This window comes from Podarcis cretensis, assembly GCF_951804945.1.
Source record: "Podarcis cretensis genome assembly, chromosome: 5".
In the NCBI taxonomy this organism is placed as follows: domain Eukaryota; kingdom Metazoa; phylum Chordata; class Lepidosauria; order Squamata; family Lacertidae; genus Podarcis; species Podarcis cretensis.
Genome location: NC_137174.1, coordinates 101,722,580 through 101,745,038, shown reverse-complemented (window position 1 = coordinate 101,745,038; position 22,459 = coordinate 101,722,580). Strand labels below are relative to the sequence as shown.

Below are 22,459 nucleotides of genomic sequence, written 5' to 3'. Positions count from 1 at the left end.
CAAATGGTCCGCTTCTTCCAGGCGTGCCTGGAGTTGTTCGGCCACCGCTCGCTCAATCACCTTGCCCAAGAATGGAAGATTTGAGACTGGTCGATAGTTGGCCATCGTGGCCGCATCTAAAGATGGTTTTTTAAGAAGTGGTTTGATAACCGCCTCTTTCAGCGGGTCTGGGAAGGCTCCCTCACGGAGGGAAGCATTCACCACCCCACGAAGCCCATCGCCCAGTCCTTCCCGGCTAGCTTTTATAAGCCAGGATGGGCAAGGATCCAGGAGACAGGTGGTTGGCTTCACTCGTCCAAGCAGCCTGTCCACATCCTCGGAGGTAACAGATTGGAATTGATCCCACTCAACTTGACTAGACAGAACTCTAGCACTCTCCCGCCCCGGCCCTGCTCCCACGGTGGAGTCTACTTCTTCCCGAATCTGAGCGATTTTATCTGCAAAAAACTTTGCAAAATCATTGCAGGAGAACATGTGGCCCGTACTGGGCCCCGATGTAGCAGGTGGTTCCACTAAATTGTGAACCACCTGAAAAAGTCTCCTGCTGCTGTTTTCTGCAGATGCAATAGAGGCGGTGAAGAAATTCTTCTTCGCCGTCGCTATCGCCACTTGGTAGGCTCGACGTTGAGCTCTAACCTGTGTCCGGTCAGATTCGGAATGAGTTATCCGCCACCGGCGCTCTAGCCGTCTCAACGATTGTTTCATTGCCCTCAGATCCGTGGAAAACCACGGGGCTGTCCGGGCTCCATGCAATCGGAGAGGGCGCTTCGGAGCCAAACAGTCGATAGCCCTGGTTAACTCCACATTCCAGCGGGCCACCAGGGAATCGGCTGAAAGGCCATCAACATGGGATAAAGCATCCCCTACCACTCTCTGGAAACCATTTGGATCCATTAAGTGGCGGGGGCGGACCATCCGAATTGGTCCCACCTCCCTGCAGAGGGGATGGGTCGCAGAGAAGTCCAGTTGCACCAGGAAGTGATCTGACCATGGCACTTCTTTCGTTTCGCTTTTACTTAGTGTCAGATCACCAACATCCATAGAGGTAAACACCAGGTCCAAGGCATGTCCGCGACTATGGGTTGGGCCAGACTTATTCAGGGACAGCCCCATGGAGGCCATGCTTTCCACGAAGTCCCGAGCAGCCCCTTGTAAGGTCGTGTCGGCATGGATGTTAAAATCCCCTAGGACGACCAAGCTAGGTGTCTCCAGGAGAACATCCGCCACGACCTGAAGCAGCTCGGGCAGGGAATCCTTGGTGCAGCGGGGAGGTCGGTACACCAAAAGGAATCCTGTACTGCCCCTATTGCCCAACTTCCAGAACATGCACTCGGAAAACTGGGTCTTCCCAATAGGACGCCTGGTGCAAACTAATGACTTCCTAAAAATCACTGCAACCCCCCCTCCCCGCCCACATGACCTGGGTTGCTGTGCGTAAGAGAAACCTGGTGGACAAGCAGCGGCAAGGACAGGCCCATCTGCTTCATCCAACCAAGTCTCTGTTACACATGCCAGGTCAAGTCCTCCATCCATGATCAAGTCATGGATGGCAGTAGTCTTATGAATCATTGACCTGGCATTGCACAGCAGCACCTTCAGGTCATGTGGGTATCCCTTGCTGATTCTAGTATCCATCCGGTCAGGACCAGACCCGGAGGCAGGGATAGTCCTCAGACAACGACTAAACCTGCGTCCTCTGTAATGACATGGTCTGGTCTTAGCGTAACTCCTCCTCCTACCCGTGATCACTGAGATCGGTTGTCCCAGTGCATCCCCCCCTGTGGAACATGCCCCAGCCATTTTGTGGGCTGGGGCCCACTCCCCGGCAGCCCTGAACCCTCCCCCTAAGAACAAAATAACACCTTAAACAAACAAAACCAATAAAACAATACAATACAAACAAAAAATGTAAAAATGACAAAACATCAAAAAAATAATTAAAAAATAATAATCCCCAAACCCAACCAAACATCCATCCCACCCCCCCCCCACATGTAAATTTTTTTTAAAAAAACATTTTAAAAACACTCTGCCCCTCCGGCAGTAACAACAACTGTCCTAGTGAGGCCTGTCAGGCCCCGCCCTGGGCCAGATGGTAAGTGGCAGGAAGGAGCAGGACCCTCAGGCACTCAGGGGAGTCCTCCTGGGCAGCAGGCAGCAAGCAGCAAGCAGTCCTTGTGAGGCTTCAGGCCCCGCCCCAGGCCAGATGATACCAGAGGAGGGTCTGAATCTTGGCGGCTTTGCACAGCTTTCACCTTACTAAGCCAATGCAGACAGCCAACTGGGTCTTGTGCGACAGGACAGGTGAATGGCTCACCTTGCTTTTGGACATAGTACCATGGCTAGCAGCCACTGAGCATCAGAAGAGCCTGCTGGGCCAAAGGGGGGCCATCTAGCCGAGCATCCTGTTCTCACATGGCCCATTATTAGAAGCAGGTCCAGGGATAAGAGCAACTCTCAAATCCTGCCGTTTCCAGCAAGGAAGCACCAAAAAGACCATAAGAAGCTCCCTCTCACGGGAACCAGTGATGGCCAACCTAGATGGCTTCCAAAGATGTTTAGACAAATTCATGGATGAGGAGAGGGCTACCAGCGGCTACTAGCCAGGATGTCAGTACTGTACCACCACATTCAGAGGCAGCAATGCTTTTGAATGCCGGTTGCTGAAGACCACAGGAGTGGAGAGTGTTCTCGTGCTTGAATCCTGCCTGCTGGTTTCCTATATTGGGCATGTGGGTGGCGCTGTGGTCTAAACCACTGAGCCTCTTGGGCTTGCCAATCAGAAGGTCGGTGGTTCGAATCCCCACAATGGGGTGAGCTCCCGTTGTTCTGTCCCAGCTTCTGCCAACCTAGCAGTTCAAAAGCACACCAGTGCAAGTAGATAAATAGGCACCGCTGTGCCAGGAAGGTAAACGGCGTTTCTGTGTGCTCTGGCTTTCCCATTGCTCCAGAAGCAGTTTAGTCCTGCTGGCTACATGACCCGGAAAGCTGTCAGTGGACAAATGCTGGCTCCATCGGCCTGAAAGTGAGATGAGCTCCACAACCCCATAGTTGAATTTGACTGGACTTAACCATCATGGGGTCCTTTACCTTTCTTTGGCGATCCCTCTTAGCCGAGTAAGATTGTCTTCCATAAATACGGTTTTAACAGTGAGTCCATAAGTGACTGTGGAGGCCAATTCTGGAGCCACACGTCCTTCCACAGTGGGGAGATGGATTTCCAGACGGGTGTTGATCACGGTGATGGTTTGCCAAGCATGCCTTCCTCCTAGCGCATTTTCCCCTTGCATCCTGAGTTTGAGTGTCTTCAAAGCCTTTACCTTACTTTACCTTACTGGGCACCTGTTTGGTCACTGCGAGAACAGGATTCTGGACTGGATGGGCCTCCTTTGGCCTGATCCAGCAGGCAATGTTCTTACAAATGCATGTCTCTTAAATCTGCATTTCTGACTTCCGCATGCATGCAGCGATGGTGTGTCAAAATGGTTTATGTGTCACATACATGGTGATCAGCCCAAGGTCAGCTCCAGGCTGCCAAGCATTTTTTTTTGGGGGGGGGGGCGTCCACCTCGTGATGGAAATTTATATTAAATCATTCTGTTGCCATAGTACAACCATACACTTTTAAAAAAGAGGACTTTTCATAAATGAAGGGAAGGATGAATCTCTCACTGGCAGACATGCAAACACCCCCCCAAAGCAAATCAGGATGGGTGCAGGCTGAATCTTCATCGTCATGTAACCTTCCCACAAAGAACTTAGAAAGTACACTCAGTGAAGACCAGGCATAAGCTCCATGCTAGCTGTGCACAATTAGGTGAGGATGAATGAGATCTTTTCCTAGAGCAAGACTCAGGACAGGGACTCTTGAAGCCACAGGGGGGCAGCATTGTACCTTAGAAGATGGCAGAAGTTTGCACTTAAACCAGACACCTCCCGTTTTCCTGCTTCCGCTGAGGAATATTCTGGGAAATATCCAGACCCAGCAGGGTGGGCAGGTCACTAGGCCATGCTCTCTTGCTGAGAGATCCATCCTGGCTAGTACCCACCAATCGCCCGCTCCTGCTCCTCGAATTTGTCCAATCTTCTAATGAATCCATCCATGTCTGTGGTCATCATGGCCTGTGGGAGAGAGTTCCACAGTTTAACTCTGTGCTGCGTAAAGAAGGACTTCCTTTTATCCACTCTGAATCTTCCAACATTCGGCTTCCTTGGGTGTCCACAACTTCTAGTGTGAGGAAACAGGGAGAAAAACATTTCTCTGTCCACATGCTATGCATAACTTTACAAACTTCTATCATGTCGCCTCATTCTCTCCTTTTCTCTAAACTAAAAAATCACAAATGCTGCAACCTTTCCTCACAGGGGAGTCACTCCAGCTTGATTCTTGTGGCTTGCCCTTGTCTAAAACCTTTTCCAGCAGCGCTACAATATCCTTTTTTGAGACAAGGCAACCAGAACGGTGCACAGTATTCCCAATGCGGTCACACCGTAGAGTTGTGTGATGGCATTATGAAAGCAGCAGTTTTGTTTTCAAATCCTTTTCTAATGATCCCTAGCGCAGAATGTCCTTCGACGGAGGCTGTGTGTCTGTACCAGGCAGCTCCCTGTGTTAGTTTCTTGGGTGCTGGAAGGCCCTTGAGGGTTGCATCTTAGGACCACTTTGTACAGTCATTGTACACTCTTGAATTTCAGGGGCTGGGCTAGATCTTCCCCACCAACTCTACAATTCCATGATCATGCAATATCCTGGATGGTATCATTTCAAGATGCACTGCAGGTCTGCACATAGAATTGTGGTAGCCTCCCTGCATGTAGAAAGCAAGCATGTAAGGGACACTGTTTTACTGCCCCTGGATGTTTCGGTTTTGACTTCTGCACACCAGAAGTTGGCAATGGGCCATTTGGAGAGCCTGCTCCTCAGACAGCCTCCCCACATTCTCTCAAGTGCTCTGCTAAGTGGCTTTTCATTTTGGTCCCATCTCCTCCTGTCTGCCTCTCCCAGCTGTAACCCCGTCCTTTCAGCTTCCCCAGGCAAAACATGGCTTGTGGCTGAGACTGATAAGTCACCTGCGGCTGCGCTCAGCCTGCGCTTCCCTCCTGCCTCCCCTTCTGCTGAGCAAACGTGGGTTGGAAGGAGCCTCTGGCGAGAGACTCTTCCATGTGGAGAAGTGGTGTCTTGAGTGTCTCATCCTGTAGCCAGACACCTCTCATTCCAAGCATCCCAGAGCTGGCTCAGTTCCTTGGCGCAGCCCTGGGGCCACAGATTAGAGTATCCCAAACCGCCACGCCAGCATTTCCTTAATTAAGCCTCCCCATTACCCTGGAAGGCTCTCAGGATTCCTCTCTCTGCCTTTAAATTGATCACCTGTGGGAAGCTGTTTTCTTCCACAGAGGAGCAGCCTGTTGGCTGGGATTGGGATGCTGAGACACTGAGTGGACCGGATGCTCTCATGTCCCAGGTCAGAGCTCTTTGGCTTAAGAAATGTCACTGGTTTTTTCTTTTCCTGAGTCAGAGCAGGATTGAGTTGCCAGCTGATTGGGCAAAGGGCTGCTTTTGTGCCTTCTGCAGAAGCTCTGAGTGCAGTCATTAGCCAGCGAGGCTTTTTACAGTATTGCTCACCTCCCCGCAGTTGCCAGTCAAGCTGATCTTAAAGGCGTAGGAGCAGGAGTCAATAATAATAATAATAAAGCTGGCAACTTTGTTTATCAACTTTACAGAATTCAGTTTCCCGCCTCTCATTTGGAACATAGGAGAAATAGTTGAAGGTGCATTCTGAGTGAGAACCGTTTTATGCACAGAGGAAGTGTTTGGCTTTCGATGACATGAGAGGGGTGGCTGGAGGTGACATCGCAGAATTTTGTAAAATCATGCTTGACATGGAGAAAATGGATAGAGAGAAAAGTCCTCTCATAATACCAGAACTTGTAAGGTAAGGGTAAAGGGACCCCTGACCATTAGACCCAGTCGTGGCCGACTCTGGGATTGCGGCGCTCATCTCGCTTTATTGGCTGAGAGAGCCGGCATGCAGCTTCCAGGTCATGTGGCCAGCAGGACTAAGCCGCTTCTGGCGAACCAGAGCAGCACACAGAAACGCCGTTTACCTTCCTGCCAGAGCAGTACCTATTTATCTACTTGCACTTTGACATGCTTTTGAACTGCTAGGTTGGCAGGAGCAGGGACCGAGCAACGGGAGCTCACCCCGTCACGGGGATTTGAACCACCGACCTTCTGATTGGCAAGCCCTAGGCTCTGTGGTTTAACCCACAGCGCCACCCCACGTCCCTCCCAGAACTTATAGATAGCCAATAAAGCTGAATGTTGGAAGATTCAGGACAGATAAAAGAATGTCCTTCTTTATGGAGCTTGTAGTTGGAATTGTGGAACTACTTCCCACAGGAAGCAGCTTAGATGGCTTTAAAACAGGATTAGACAACTTCATGGAGGAAAGGGCTGGAGATGGCTCCTAGCTAGGATGGCTCTGCTCTGCCTCCCCAGACAGAGGATGAATTCCATCTGTCGAGAACCGAGGGAGGAGAGAGAACTCTTGTGCTAAGATCCTGCTTGCATGTTCGCTAATAGAGACTCCAGGGTGGCTCCTATAAGAACGGGATTGTGGACTGGACGGGCCATTGGCCTGGCCCAGCAGGGCTCTTGGTTATGTTCTTATGTTCTTATACTGCATGCCACACAGTCATGCAGAGGTTGACTTCCCCTGAGCCTGGAGGTTCATCATGCCTAACAGCCATTGCCAGATCTCCTCCAGGAAGTTCCTTGCTCCTTTCTGAAAGCCCTGAGAATATGAGGCCCCCATTCAGCCCCTGCAACCTTTGCAGACCACCTCTGTGGCCCTGTGCCATTCTGTGTACGCCCCGTCACCCAAGAGTACCCCCCCCCCCGCATGGGCAGTAGTGATTCTAGGCAGCCTTTGGTGTTTGTGCAAAGCGGTGTTTCTGACCCCCCCCCCTCCTGCCTGCCCACCCCTCCTGCCTCCTTTTTTGCAAATAGCGTTTGTCCTCTGCCTTTCTACTTAATCAGACCTTCCTCTGCAGCAGATATTTTGTGAAAACAAGATGCTGTTGGGGGGGGGGTTATGAACCCAATTGGATTTCCTCGAAGGAAAATGTGGCCTGACAGTCTCATTCCCAGGCTCCATGAATTGCCTCTCAGCTGGCCGAAGCTTCATTGCACCGCACTTCTCTTTGATTTAGGTGATGAAAAGTCACTCAAGGGGAATGAAAACTCCTGTAGTCAGGCAGAAACCCTTTTCTCCGGCTTCTGAAAGGATCTCTCCAACACACACGCAGTCTCCAAAGTTTGTCTCTTCTGGGCTCTCTGCACAGTTGTTTTGGTGCTGTTTGCCTTACGATGCAGCCAAGTGCCTTTCTGCTGTAATCCTCAGTGGGCCAGGGTTGTTTTTAAGGGACCCAGCACTGGCTAATGAATACCCTGGTGAGGGAGCAGCCTATTCTCTTCAAACAAGAGAGCCTTGGCTGCTGAAATATTAACTGCTGATTGCAAAAGGGGAGCAGTGCCATAAATTGGGCTTCCTCCGAATGAAGCAGCCCAGGAACTCCAGAGGTCCTGTTCGTTGTGCATTTATGATGGTTTGCTCCCAGGATGGCAGCAGGGCAGTTATATTCAATCCCGCTTTCGATACTATTTGCACCTGCGAACTTTGCAGAGTGGACATACCTCTCCGTCTCCAGATGGTGCACGTTCCATAGTTCCCTGCCAAAACCCTGTCACTTGTCATGCCATCAATGTTGTGTGTCTCATCTGTGTTGCGTTGTAATGCAAGAATCCCCCTAAAGGTGGCAATAATGCGGTTGTGTTGGAGAAGCACTGCAGAGCAGCCCCTGGCGGAGAGGGCTGGGTGGCAACCAGGGTTGTGCTCTTTCCACAGCTGGAGGCGGCAATGGTTCTGAATCCCAGTTGCTGGAAACGGCAGGAAGGGAAAGTACTGATCTTGTGTTCGAATCCTGCTTGTGGGTTTCCCCAAAGTTATCAAGTCAGCCCCTGAAAGCTCCATAGCTGGATCAGGGCAAATGGGGCCCGATCCGATCCAGCATCCTACTCTCATGTTGACCACCCAGATGCCTCAATGACAAGCCTGCAAGCAGAGCAGGTTGCAGCAATTTAAAAAAACAGTTTAAAACCAGATATAGTCACAAGAATAGGGTGAGTCCAAAATTTTCTCTCTCCGGGTCAAAGGCCGCAAAGATAAAGAGGTATATCCTTAGCATATGGCAGAAATGATGTAAAGAGAGTGCCTGGTGCATCTCTGTGGGAGTTCCCAGACTTTGCGGCTGCTACAGAGGATGCCTTTTCTCCAAGCAGCCTTGAATTCTTTGTTGTCGGCCTCTCTGAACCAAACGCTGCGGAAGCTCAGTGGCCGGGAGACAGTTAAAATGCTGTAATTCCAGGGTTTGCCCATGCCTCTTTCAAAATCCTTCCTCCCACACAGAGACGCCCAGGAGTGCCGAAGCTACATGAATTTTAATTATCTGGCTGCATGCAAGAGGGGGCTGCCTTGCGGAGGGTGAAATATTAATAAAACATAAAGCGCTGCTCTTGTTTCTGCTTAATAAGCATCCTTGACAATGGGGAAGGCTGAGCTCATGAGCAGCTCTAACAAGGGCAGGTGGAACCGGGGTTTCCCCCCAAATAAGCGGGGGCTTCCCCCCCAAAAAAACCAGAGTGCTGTGGGCTGGATGTGAAAATGGTGTGTGCGCATTGCTAGCCATTATGGGATGGAGGGGGGAAGGGGGCTATGTGTGAAGCCGCCTTTGATTCATTTAGAGCTGTGGCTATTTTTAAAGCGACGTTGCATTTAAGAAACTCATCCAGCCTATGCTCTGCCTCCACAGTTACAGGCAGAGATGCCTCAGAATGCCAGTGGCTGGAGAACGCGGGAGGGGAGAGTTGCCCAGTGATTGTGAGATTCCATCTGTACATTTCTGAGCACAATTCAAAGTGTTGGTCCTGACCTTTAAAGCCCTAAACGGCCTCGGTCCAGTATACCTGAAGGAGTGTCTCCATCTCCATCGTTCTGCCCGGACACTGTGGTCCAGCTCCGAGGGCCTTCTGGCGGTTCCCTCCCTGTGAGAAGGGAGGTTACAGGGAACCAGGCAGAGGGCCTTCTCGGTGGTGGCGCCTGCCCCGTGGAACACCCTCCCATCACATGTCAAAGAGAAGAACTACCAGACTTTTAGACGACATCTGAAGGCAGCCCTGTTTAGGGGAGCTTTTAATGTTTGATACATTACTTTATTTTAATATTATGTCGGAAGCTGCCAACAGTGGCTGGGGAAACCCAGCCAGATGGACAGGGTATAAATAAATTATTATTATTATTATTATTATTATTATTATTATTATTATTATCCTGATTACTGCGCCCTTCAGAAGTGCCTGAGGACTCCCAACACACATCAGAGGAGGCTGGCAGAACACAGACCTGGTGGGATGCCCTGGGAGGCCACATGGTTCACACTGCAGAGTGGGAAGGGACCCTGGGGGTCATCTAGTCGAACCCCCTGCCATGCAAGTATCTCAGCTAAAGCATCCCTGGCAGTTGGCTGTCCAACCTTTGTTTAGAAACCTCTTAGGAAGGAGAGTCCACCACCTTGCCGGGGAGTCCATTCCACTGTCAAACAGCTCTTGCCATCAGAAAGTTCTTCCAGATCTTGAGTTGGAATCTCCTTGTCATTTGAATCCACTGGTTCGGGTCCTTCTCTCTGGATCAGGGGAAAAGAAGCTGGTTCCACCTTTCATGGGACAGCCCTTCAGATATTTGAAAACGGCTGTCAAATCTCCTCTCGGTCTTCTCCAGGCTAAGCGTCCCCAACACCTTCAGAAAGAGCAACACTCTTATGAGCACTGTATAGGATGGGTGGTCATAAGGCTGTCTGCCCCTCCCGAATTAATTTCCTGTGCTTTTGAGGTTTGTCCTGGTTTAGCATCTGAGAGGAGAGAATAAGTTTGAGGAAAGGGGAAGCCTTACTCCTGCCTTATTTCAAGCCCTTTCTATACCAGAAAGTTGCTCATTTGGTTTTTTTCAAATCTTTGTTTTTTAAATATCTGCTGCTTGTGATATTTATGACTGGCTAAGCAGAGGTCAAGGGACATTAAACCACAGAGCCTAGGACTTGCCGATCAGAAGGTCGGCAGTTCGAATCCCCGTGACGGGGTGAGCTCCCATTGCTCGGTCCCTGCTCCTGCCCACCTAGCAGTTCGAAAGCACATCAAAGTGCAAGTAGATAAATAGGTACCACTCCTGCGGGAAGGTAAACGGTGTTTCTGTGCGCTGCTCTGGTTTGCCAGAAGCGGCTTAGTCATGCTGGCCACATGACCCAGAAGCTGTATGCTGGCTCCCTCGGCCAGTAAAGCGAGATGAGCGCCGCAACCCCAGAGTCGGTCATGACTGGACCTAATGGTCAGGGGTCCCTTTACCTTTGAGCTAGTCTGCCAGTTGAGACTAGGAACAGAGGAAGCTGTCTCATACAAAGTCAGACGGTTGGTCCATTTAGCTCAGTATTGTCTGCACTGGCTGGTAGCATCTCTCCAGGGTACCAGAGAGGGAACTTTTCCTAGCCGTGCCCAGAGATGCCATGAGGAATTTCACCGGGGATCCTCTGCAAGCATTGTGTATGTCCTGCCACTGAGCTGTGGCTCTGGGAGAGACTGACTTTCTCCCAGCTCTTTATAAATGTTCTTTGTTTTTCGTAGCTGAAAATGTTGGTATCTGTAATTTTTATTGTGTGTTTTACGCTGCTGGAATGGTCTTGATGACGGGGCAGGCTCATAAATCAGGCGGAGAAACAAGCACTTAAATTAAATTGCAGATTGGCCATTAGCAAAGTTAGGGAACTTTCATTTGTGAGGTTAATCATGCCTTTTGGCCTGGAACGTGTCGTTTGTGGATACTGTCAATACAGATCACAAAGCCATAAAAACATTTGCATTTGCACGGCCCTTTGGAGTGCTCAGAGCACCTCACATGCCATTATCACAACGCTCCTCACAACAACCTTCTGAGGTAGGACAGGGCTGCTGTAAGACAAAGGGGGGGGGAGGCTTGAGGCTGAGAGAGACAGGCAGCAATCGTCCCTGCTTCCTGGTGTGAGACTAGCAGGTCAATGGCTGAGAACATGTCTGCTGGGCCAGGCCAAGGGGGGCCCCTCTAGTCCAGCATCCTGCTCTCACAGGGGCCAACCTGGGAAACCGACAAGCAGGATTCAAGCGCAAGAGCAACTCTCCCCTCCTGCAGTTCCCAGCAATTGGCATTCAGAAGCATTTCTGGCTAGGAGCCATCTGCAGTCTTCGCCACAAATTTGTCTAATCCATTTTTAAAGCCATCTTGGTTGGTGGCCATCAGTGCCTACAGTGGCAGGGAGTTCCACAGTCTAACTATGAGCTGCCTGAAGAAGTCCTTTCTTTTCTCTGTCCTGGGTTTTTCCAGCATTCATTCGATGCCCACGAATTCTAGTGTTCCAAGAGGAAGCATTTTCCCTCTCCGCTTCCTCCTTGCCTTGTGCAGTTTTATAAACTTCTGTCCTGTCGCCTCTTTCTGCCTTTTCTCTGAACTAAGAGGTCCCAAATAGGGCAGCTTTTCCTCATAGGGGAGGGGATCCATCCCCTTGACTGTTTAGATTGCCCTAGTAAAGGTAAAGGGACCCCTGTCCACTAGGTCCAGTCGTGGCTGACTCTGGGGTTGCAGTACTCATCTCGCTTTATTGGCCGAGGGAGCCAGCGTACAGCTTCCAGCTCATGTGGCCAGCAGTACTAAGCCGCTTCTGGCGAACCAGAGCAGCGCACGGAAACGCGGTTTACCTTCCCGCCGAAGCGGTACCTATTTATCTACTTGCACTTTGATGTGCTTTCAAACTGCTAGGTTGGCAGGAGCAGGGACCGAGCAATGGGAGCTCACCCCATCACAGGGATTCAAAACGCTGACCTTCTGATCGGCAAGTCCCAGGCTCTGTGGTTTAACTTACAGTGCCACCCGCGGTTGCCCTACTCTGAACCTTTTCCGACTCTGCTACATCCTTTTTGAGGTGAGGGAGGTGAGCAGAACCGAACACAGCACCTGGGAAGAGGAGGCAAGCATGCTTTTTTACAGCCTGCTTCCGGCCTTCTGCAGGGGACCTCAGGGTGGAATGATGGAGGTCCTGCCCTCAGATGGCCATGTTATTTTTCTGTTCACTTTCCCATGTCCATGGCACATGTTTCCTTTCCCCCCTCTGGGCTCCGGTCAACCTGGATCTATTCCACAGCCTCCCTTTTCATGCTTTGCACTTCATCCAATCCCCTCCTGCCTCACAGCAACTTAACCCAGCAGAGGAAAATGGATAAATAATGCAGACGTAGCTTTTATCGGTTTAGGGTGGTGAAATCAGATACGGACTGGGCTGCAGTGGCTCAGTGGAGAGAGAGGAGTTGTAATGACCAGTCAAACGGTAGCATCACAACTCCCTTCTGTGCCAAGCTGGTAGTTGCGCACACACAACAGTTTAGAGGGAAGGAAGGGAACAGGGAACACGACAGAAGTTTGTGAAATAATGCAAAGCACAGGGAAAGTGGATAGAGGGTTTTTTTTTTTTAAACTTTCTTTCCTAACCCTAGAACTCATTGCCCTCCAGTGTAGTCGAATGTTGGGAGATTCAGGAAAGATGCAAGAAAGCAGTACAGTTAAAGTGTGGAACTCCTTGCCACAGGAGGCAGTGATGTTCATGAACCTGGATGGCTTTAAAAGATTTGACAAATTCACTGTGCTTCTGAATCCCAGTTGCCTGAAACCACAGGAGGGAAGAGTTAATCCTGCTTGCAAATTTCCCATTGCCGCATCTGCTTGGCCCCTGTGAGAACAGGATTCTGACCTAGGGGGCCTCCATTGGCCTGATCCTGCAGGGCTGTTCTTATGTTCTTATACCCTTTTACGAAGCAGCATTCTGGACTGAGATGAGCCCCCTCTGGGGAGATTCATTAAGACGACTGCATTCTCAAATACCAAGGCAGGGCTTGGGTGTCACTCAAGTGATGCTGAAAACCAGTCCTTCCATTTGCAGGGCCTGTAAAGCAACCTAAATGTGCTGGAGCAGGTCATAAAATTACTTTTTAAAGCAATCCTTTCCCTGTGCCCTGTTCATTGGTCCACATACAGTTAGAAGAGGGGGGGGGGCTTCAGTAATTGTGTGAAAGTCCCCTTTGGGGGCCTAGCATGAAAAGCTTCCAAAAGCAGAGTGCCTCTGAGCATCCGCGGGCGCTTGTGCTTGCACGCTTGAGCATGTCAGAGGGGTGTGCTCCTAGGCACCTGCAGAGTGTCACCAGTGAGGCAGCTTCAACAAGCCACACACAAAGGACAGAGGCATTTATAAGGGTGGTGAGCGACCTGCCCCCCCCCCCCCGGCAGGGGTGATCCCTAGGCGGCACATCCTCTTTTCCCAGATTGATCTCCTTAAGGAAGGGGGCAGAGTGAACTGGGAGACTGCAGAGGGCCAGCATCCCTGAGGAGGAACATCAGAACTTCCTGGATCAGGCCAATGGCCCACCTGGAGTCCAGCGTTCTGTTCTCACAGACGCCCCAATGGGAAACCTGCAATCAGGATTGGAGCACAAAGAGCACAACTCTCCCCTCCTGTAGCTTCCAGCAACCGGCATGAAAGAAACTGCCCTTTCCTTTTGCAAGAACGCTATTCAGAGGTAGACTGCCCCTGGATGGGGAGGCTCCATTCTCTGCAACCGGTTGGTGGATCGTCGCCTTTTCAGGGCACCTCAAACCCAGTGACCCCCACCCCTTGTTTTTTAATGGCCCGGAGACATTGTCAAAAATTGACAGGCAGCAAGGCTTCTAAACACCAGTTGCCAGAAACCGCAGGAGGCGAGAGGAGAGCGGCTGCTGCTGCCGCTGGTGGTTTCAGCCGTTGTGAGATGCCATTGGCCTCATCCTGCAAGCTCTTCTGATGCTCTTATCTCCTGGCTCCGCTCCAGGGGTCCAGCCCCGCAGTCCGTTGCGGGGCCTGGGATTCCCCCCCCCCCCCCGCAGTCCTCGATGCGCGGTGGGATGCGTTGGCCAGCCTCCCGCGTTGGCGAGCGCCGAGCGCATCCTCCTCCGAGCAGCGCGGGCGAAAGAGGTGCCGGGGCGGCGAGCCAGCCAGCCAGCCAGCGAGCCCCTCCTGCTGTCCCCCGGCGAGCCGTCGAATCAGCGGCGCCCGCAGTGGTCTCTCCTCCGCCCGGGCGAGCCTCTCATCCAAACCTCGGTCACGTAGGATTGCGTAGAAGCGGGGAGGGAGGCGAGGCTGCTGGTACCGCCGCCGCCACCGGCTGCCTCCGAAGAGGCTGCCATTCTCCGCGCGCCGCTGCTCCGCCGGGTCAGGACCGCAGGACCCGCCGCGAAACCGCCTCCTCGGGGAGGGGAGATGGCAGCTCGGGCGGCCGCGGCTGCTGTCCGGCCCCCGGGCGGCCCCTGAGCGCCTCGCCGGTGGGGGCGGCTCCCGGGCAGCCCAGAAGAAGAGGAGGAAGGGGGCTTCGCCGCCACCGGGTCGCCATGGGCCGCCGGAGAAGCTGAGCGAGGCCGTCGCGGAGCTATGTGGCTGGCCCGGGGACCGGCGGGCCGCAGCGGGGGCCACGAGGCAGCTGCAGCGCCGCCGCCGACGGAGAGGAGGAGGAGGCGGCGGCGACGGGGGGCGGGAGCCTGAGAGAGCCCGCCTTCGGCCCCCCCCTCCTCCGCCCGCCCTCCGCGCGGTCCCCGAGCGTGGAGACAGACGGCGCCTCTTTCGTCTTCCCAGCCGACGTCGACACTGCGAAAGGCCTCGCCGGACGGGTCCCCGACGGAGCGGGGGCCATGAGGGGGGCTCCGCCGGCGCCTCTCGGGTCCGGCAGCTCAGAAATGAGATCCCCGCGAGGCCCCGACGCCGGAGACCCCCGCGCCGAGGCGGCCAGAGCATCGGAGGGAGCAGCAGCAGCCGCAGCCGCCCCGTCGGACCCACATTCTTCCTCCTCGTGATGCGCCGCTGGGCCTCGGGACCCGCGAGGGGATACTGAGGCAGGGCTCTGGAGAGTCTCCACTCCTCCCCCCTCCACGCCCAACATTTGCCAGCCGGGTTTTGTATCTCCTTCTCTCGCTCGCTTCGCAACGAGGACCGTCCCTTCGTGCCAAAGCAGCGCGGGCCCTGGAGCGGCCAGCTGTTGCGGGGCTCGCATCTGGAGAGGCGCGAGGTTCCGGAGGGGCGTCGGGGCCCTGGACAAGGCGCCTGGCCAGCCTGCCGACGGAGAGCCCCTGCCGTCGGACCTTCCCCCGAGCGGAGGCAGCGCGGGAGGGAGGCGAGCAGAGGCGTCTTTTCCCCCCAGCCTCTGGGCTGGGGGGGAGGCGGAGAGGAGCAGGGGGTCTCTGCTGGGGGCCCGGACTTTCGGGGTGGGGGGCTTGCGCCGAAGATGGGGAGCCGTCGAGCGGGCGATGAGGGCTAGCGGCCTGTGACTGCTGCTGCCGCCGCCGCCCGCCCCGTCCGGCCATGGCCGCGGCCATCGCCAGCTCGCTGATCCGGCAGAAGCGGCAGGCCCGCGAGTCCAACAGCGACCGCGTGTCCGCCTCCAAGCGCCGCTCCAGCCCCAGCAAGGACGGCCGCTCCCTTTGCGAGAGGCACGTCTTGGGCGTCTTCAGCAAGGTCCGCTTCTGCAGCGGCAGGAAGAGGCACGTCCGGCGGAGACCAGGTCAGTAGCTGCCGCGGGCGGGAGCGCGCCAGGGGGGCCAGACCCAGAAGCAGCGACCCTGGGCGTGTGCCCCTGGGGATTGCCCTTGCAGGGGGCCTCGGGACATGTGCAGAGTTCTTCCCTTGCTTTGAGCAGTCCAGGCCGTGAGTCCTCTTAGCTCAGCGCCTGGTTCCTGGCAGTTTGCAGGGTGCTGTCCAGCTCCACCTCGACAGATCGGCCACCGAGGTAGACAGCCCCTAAACCTGGAGCTCTGTTTATCCACCAGAGCTACTAGGCATTTATAGACCTAGCTGCCACATATGAAGCGTTTACATTTTGATGCCACTCTGACTGAGACTAAGGTGGGGCCAGGAGTCCTGCCATGGGGTTCAGCTGGATGCCTCTGGGGTGCCCATAAGCAGGGCTTGACCTCAAGAGCCGTCTCTTGCTCTTTGCCCCGCACCAACTGGAATTCAGGCTTAGGCTGCCCCCTCCTATTGCCATTGTGACAAAAAGCAAATAAACTGAGCGTGTGCAGAGGGCCACTTAAGAACTGCAAACTCCCAATTTAGAAGGCAGACCCAGGGGCTGTGTTTCCCAGGTGTTGATTTTCAATACTAGGAGCCAGGCCCGCAGCGTCTGAGGCAGGGAGGGCGGCAAGAGTTCTCCTGCGCAAGTGCAGAGTGCTCCCTCATAGGAAGCACCACAGCAGGGATGTCTGTGGATATTGTGCAGCTTATTACCATTATTATTTGCACCCTTCCCATCAGAATACAGTACGGATCCTTCAAAGGTAGCTTATAAAGGACTTTGAAATGCAGTCCCCCCCCCCCCAACACCCCCCAACACATGATAAGCAATTTCAACATATAATAAGTCGGATCATTGGTGGTAGATTGATCCCTGAATTTCTCCCATGCTCAGGGCTGCCCCCCCCTTTTCTTCATATTTTGAAAGCTCTTCCCCTTCCCCTTTTAATTTTTTCCCTTGCCGCATTTGCATAACAGTTCCCAGAATAATTGTCCCACATTGCAGCCTTTTATTCTGGATTCAGGTGGTTTCCAGCAAGTCCTGCCCGGCCCCCCACTTCTGGGTCTGCGCTTACAGTAACTAAAAGGTGTAGGATCCTTATTTCCTCCCAGTCCATATATGCTTTGAACCACAGGGAGCAAAATCCATTCTCTTCTAGCTGTAATGCTCACAGGTACTTACTTGGGTCAAGTGTACGGAACTGACCTGGGCCTGCAATTCTCACCCGAGGCCCATCTTCATCTCCCTCCGGAGGGCGGCAGCAGCAGGAGAAGAAGGGGCCTTTTCTGTGGTGGCTACCCACTTGTGGGATGCTCTCCCCAGGGAGACTCATCTGGCACCTTCATGGCATGTTTTTTGGGCACCATTTCTCTATAACCAGGACTTTGGTTGATGAACATCAGTATCCGAAAATCACCAGGTGCCAAGGGTATTTTACACCTGGTGAAGATGACTGTGTGGCAGGGTGACAGCTGACGCCTCCACCACCTGGAGCTGCCTACCTGGGGCTCTTTGGATCTTGACTGTTTTCTTACGTTAGCAAAATGTCCTGTGGAATTCTATCCATAACATTTTATCTGCACAGGAACCCTAAAGTCGTATTGAAAAATGTGACTTTCGAGCCGTCTGGGTTTGGCTGGTTTAAGGAGCCATTTGATGCCCAGCTTAGATATCTGCGTTTCTAACCCCGATTAACATTGCATGGCCTTTTAAATGTCTTTGTGGGGGGGGGGGGATATTGGCTTGTCATTGTTTTTCATAGAATCACAGAATTGTAGAGTTGAAAGGAACCTCAAGGGTCATCTAGTCCAACCCTCTCCAATGCAGGAATTTTAACTAGATCAGACATGACCAATGGCCACCCAACCTCTGCTTGAAAACCTCCAAGGAAGGAAAGTCAACCACCATCCAAGGTAGTCTGTTCTACAGTACAGTGGTACCTCAGTTTACGAACTTAATCTGTTCCAGAAGTCTGTTCTCAAACCAAAACTGTTCTCAAACCGAGGTGTGCTTTCCCAAATGAGGTCTCCCGCTGCTGGTGCCCTTCCACCGTTTGGATTCCATTCTTAGACCGAGGTAAAGTTCTCAGACTGGGACACTACTCCGGTTTTGCAGAGTTATTAAACCAAATCATTTGTAAACAGGACTGTTCTTAAACCGAAGTACCACTGTAAACCTTAGTTGAAAGACACCCACAGTGTTTTGCGCTCCCAGATTTCAGATTTCTAACAAACATTCAGTGACTGGAGCCTGATAGCTGATCCCAAGTGTTCTCAGGTCTTTTTAACCCCAGGCAGAGCTGTGGCAGCAAAATGTGGCTGACTTTATAACACCCCCCCCCAAAAAAAAATGGACTATTTTTTCTTACATGCTAATCTCCACTGTCCCATCCTCCTCTTGCATGTCAATCGGATTTGAACAGGACACATTCCCCGAATCGTGCCCATTGGCACCAAAGGTTTGCCTCCTTGCGCTCAAGAGCCTCAGCTCTGCCAAGTGGTTCAAAAGGAAGGCTGTCGATGCGCAGGATTTCCTCTGGCCACTGGTTCCCCCAGCTGTGCTACTACGGATGCTCCTCTCTGTGTGACGGAGCAATGGGATGTTGCATTGAAAGGGACACAGACTCTGGTGCTCAAGTCAGCCCAGAAAGCACATCTTGTGAAGAGCTGGAAAAGGGGTTTGCACACTGAGCTTCCAGCGTGGCTCCGACATCCCAGCACTCTTCCCTGTGGACGGCACCAGACATGACAGGCCTCCACTAATGAATTTGTCCTTATGTAACAGAGAAGGAGGGTGTCTACAGCGCACGGGGAGTAGGAAGAACACGTTCTCCAGCTCTTTGCATGCGCACGCCTCTGCTTCCCATTTCACAAGGAATCGGTGCTCCACAGAACATAATAAGCCTGTGCTGGATCAGGCCCTTGGCTCATCCAGTCCAGCATCCTGTTCTTACAGGGGCCAACCAGACGCCCAAAGGGAAAACCCACAAGCAGGATTTAAGCATGAGAGCCCTCTCCTCATTGCTTGTACCAATTAATAGTCCTCTCCTTTGTGAATGTGCCTGTTCCTCTCTTACAGCCATCACTACCTCCTGTGGCAGGGAGTTCCATAGTTCTGTGCTGTGTGAAGAAGGGTTTTCCTTTATCTGCCTTAACCTCCCACCATTCAGCTTCCCTGGAGGTCCACAATCTCTGGTGTTACGAGAGACGGAGAAGAATTTTCTCTCTCTCCGCTTTCTCCACGCCAAGCAGAATTTCATAAACTGTCATGTCACCTCTTCCTTGCCTTTTCTCTAAATGAAGAAGTCCCAAACGTTGCCGCCTTTCTTCATAGAGGTAGGCTAGGCTGAGAGCCAGTGACTGGCCCAAGATCACCCAGGGAGAACTTCACAGTCGAGAGGGTCTGGAACCCTGGTCTCCCAGTTCCTAGTCCAACGCTCTAACCACTACACCACGCTGTCTGCAGATACATCATTTCAGGAACTTGTGAATCGTTTTATTGGAATAGGCAGCAGCCAGTCTCTCTCAGCACCCTTGTGGGATTCAACTGTCAGGAGGCCCTTCTCTCTCTCTCTCTCTCTCTCTCTCTCTCACACACACACACACACACACTACTGGCATGTAGCTTGGCTTGCTTCCCTGAGCAATCTGAAATTCACATCTGCTGGGTCTGGCCCAATTCAAGCACTAACCAAAGTGCTCTCTCTCCACTCACCCAACATAGGTCTTATACTGAGTCAGACTGGTTCTCCACCTAGCTTAGTGGGGGGCCCTTGGACCTATAAACTCACCCCCAGTGCCCCCTACTGTACCCTACTGAAAAAGCACTATTTCAGAGCAGCGGTTTGCACGACCCACTAATCTGACACAATGCAATTTGAGACAGTGACAATTAATTGCACACTTATTTAAAATCCATTTCAAGCCATTGAGTTCAACTCAATCAGCAAAACTGATGAACCTGATGCAGGGATGCCCCCACAATGAAGCCACTGATCTAGCTCAGCTGGCCAGGATTTCCTACGGGAGACTTCCCAACTGGGGAACTGAACCCGGGACTCCTCTAGGCAAGGCATGTGCTCTGCCCCTGAAAGGTGGGTGCTTGTTTGCCTGGTCCCATCCTGCCTGCAATTAGCAGATGGAGCAAAGTCAATATATGATGAAAAGGTAGCTGATCAATTGAGGGAGTGGCACGCAATCTGCTGCTGCACCTGAGCTGTGACTACTGCCCTGGCCACTGTGGGCTGTGAGATGCCTGGGTGAGGTCTGGGATCATGCCCACTATGGCCTCCTTAGCAGTCCCGTTTAAACCAAGAGCTGCCAAGCTTCAGATCTGTTAGCCATACTGTCTGAACTTTGGTGGCTAAGATTTGATTCCTTGGTTTGGAAAAGGCATGCACTCTGTGCATGCTCAGAGACACATCCCTGCCAAGCACAGAGAGGGCACACAGTTACCTGAGGGCCGCCTAACGTTGGCTTACTCTCTGCCCTGCTAGACTTCCAAAGTTTGTTCTTTTTTTTCAAAGTACCCAAGAGGAAGCGGGAATTCCTGGCTTTGCACAGCCCACCTCAGCCAGACATTGAACTGAACGATGAAGCTTGCCTTTTCAAGATCTGCCCTTTGGGTCTGGAATTGTCATCCCTGTAGGATAGTTTGCTTTGCAGAGTCTCTTTTCCACCTTGCAAGGTGGAAAGCCAAACTGTCCAAGAATTTCCATCCAAGCAAGTTGGGTCCGGAAGTTTTGCACTTCCTTAGAAACACACTTTTTGGGGGGGGCAGTGGGAGGGCAAAACATCCTTTTGGCAGCCTCAAGGTGCAGTGTTAAGGTGATGTGAAGCAGCCTTATTGGCCCACCTAGGCCCAGAGGCAAAGCAAGGTCAGGTAGTACCTGGTGCGGAAAGTTTTTGTCACCCCCCCCCATGTTGCAATTTTGGGGTACGTTGCCCAAAGTTGTTCAGCTTTTTTTTTAAGGAGGGTTGGCTGCAAAACAGATATGCCCACTGTTTGCGAAAGTCCGACCGACAATAGCATAAAATCGCCTGGGGGGTGCGAACACCGCCCGCTGGGGGGTGCCAGGCTGATCACCAGGCATTTTTGCGTGATCAGCAGGTGGATTTTCACAACGACAATTGTGCCAATTGCGGAAATCCACCCACTGAGTGTGTGAGTGCCACCACGCCAAGCGTGGTGTAGTGGTTAAGAGCGGTAGTCTCGTAATCTGGGGAACCGGGTTCGCGTCTCCGCTCCTCCACATGCAGCTGCTGGCTGACCTTGGGCCAGTCACACTTCTCTGAAGTCTCTCTCTTTTTTTTTTTTTTAATAATTTTTATTGCATTTTTCACAAAAAAGAACAAAAAAGCGAATTTTCACAAACATTACAAAAAGAAAAATTTTCACAAACATTACAAAAGAAAAAGAAAACATAGACAAAAAAAGAAGAGAAAAAAGGAGATTTTAACATATATATATAAAAAACTCGCTTTCCAATTATAACCTTCAAAACCTTATTTTCCTTACTTCCACCCGCCTCCCGATCTTGTATTCTATGTAATAATTAGTTCAGCAAGCTCAATCTTTGTTCATTTTGGTTCTTGGTCCCTCCCTTTGTACTCTTATTTCTGAAGTCTCTCAGCCCCACTCACCTCACAGAGTGTTTGTTGTGGGGGAGGAAGGGAAAGGAGAATGTGAGCCGCTTGGAGACTCCTGAAGGGGAGTGATAAAGCGGGATATCAAATCCAAACTCTTCTTCTTCCTCACAGGGGGGTTTGGTCACCCCCCTAGGCATGACACCCAGAGTGGACTGCACCCCGCCACCCCCTTGTGATGCCCCTGCCTAGGCCAGTGCCATCCACACTCCAGAGCCTCTGCGTGTGTTGTTCCCAAGCTCCCTTTGGCCATTCATGCCAGGGGACGGAACCTGGGGGCGTCAGTGGTTTGCACAGCCACTGAACTACCACTTCCCAATTTGCAAAGGGGGGAAGGAATGAAGATGGCTTGGATGGAAATTCTTGGACAGCTTGGCTCGTGACATTGGCGTGTTGGAATCTAGCCGTTGCCGACTAAGCGACTCTTGCAGGACAGACCATTCCAGGCCTAGAAGCAGAAGTCAACTCGTGGGATTGTGCTGGACAGACGAGCCCGTAAAAGCACTTTGCAAATTAAAAAATGCAAATGAAAGAGGCCATAAGTTAATGACCCTTTTTGCAGTATAGGAACATAGGGAGCTGCCTGGTACTAAGTCAGACCGGTTGGTCCAGCCGAGCTCGGCGCCACCAGCAGCTCTCCAGGGCCCCAGGCGGGGGTCTCTCCTGGCCCTACCAGGACATGCCAGGGATTGGATCTGGGAAGTTCTGCACGCAAAGCCCCACTGCTGGTGAGAAACATTCCCCTGCCCCTCCTCACAAGCACCCCCTAGAGATAACGGCTAAGACAGGCTTGGTGTGAGGGTCCTACGTTCACCTTCTCCAACCCCCCCTTTTTGTTTTGCAAAGTTTCTTCCTGGCTTCCTACACTTCCTGCCCCCCAGCAGCAGACTGCCTTTCTGCCAAAAGCTTTTCCTACAGAGCCGTATTGCACAAATCTCTGTCCCGCTGTTTTATAAGTCTTTGTAACTGTCGTCACCGGGCTTTTTAATTGTTGCAAATCCTTCCACCTCACCTTATTCCAATTATTTGAGATCCTTGTGTTTATTGTGCTTTTAACTATGGTGCTGGCCACCTCGGGTGGGCTTTGCCCCAA

General features: G+C 52.2%; 1 protein-coding gene and 1 long non-coding RNA gene across 4 annotated transcripts in view; one reads left to right on the top strand and one right to left on the bottom strand.

The window, feature by feature from the left end:
* LOC307217218 overlaps positions 1-22,459 on the bottom strand; it is a 671,692-nt gene that overhangs the window by 186,019 nt on the left and 463,214 nt on the right. The window lies entirely within an intron of this gene.
* Positions 1-22,459, top strand: part of FGF12 (fibroblast growth factor 12) — a 233,646-nt gene that overhangs the window by 126,252 nt on the left and 84,935 nt on the right. Inside the window, exon 1 of one of the 3 annotated variants that reach the window (XM_079978265.1) lies at positions 15,506-15,712. The exons of the other annotated variants lie outside the window; for them this stretch is intronic. Within the exon in view, the coding sequence (XP_079834391.1) occupies positions 15,514-15,712 (199 nt within the window). The 5' untranslated portion in view covers positions 15,506-15,513. Of the gene's footprint in view, positions 1-15,505; positions 15,713-22,459 lie in introns of those variants that run through there. 3 annotated transcript variants of the gene reach the window in all.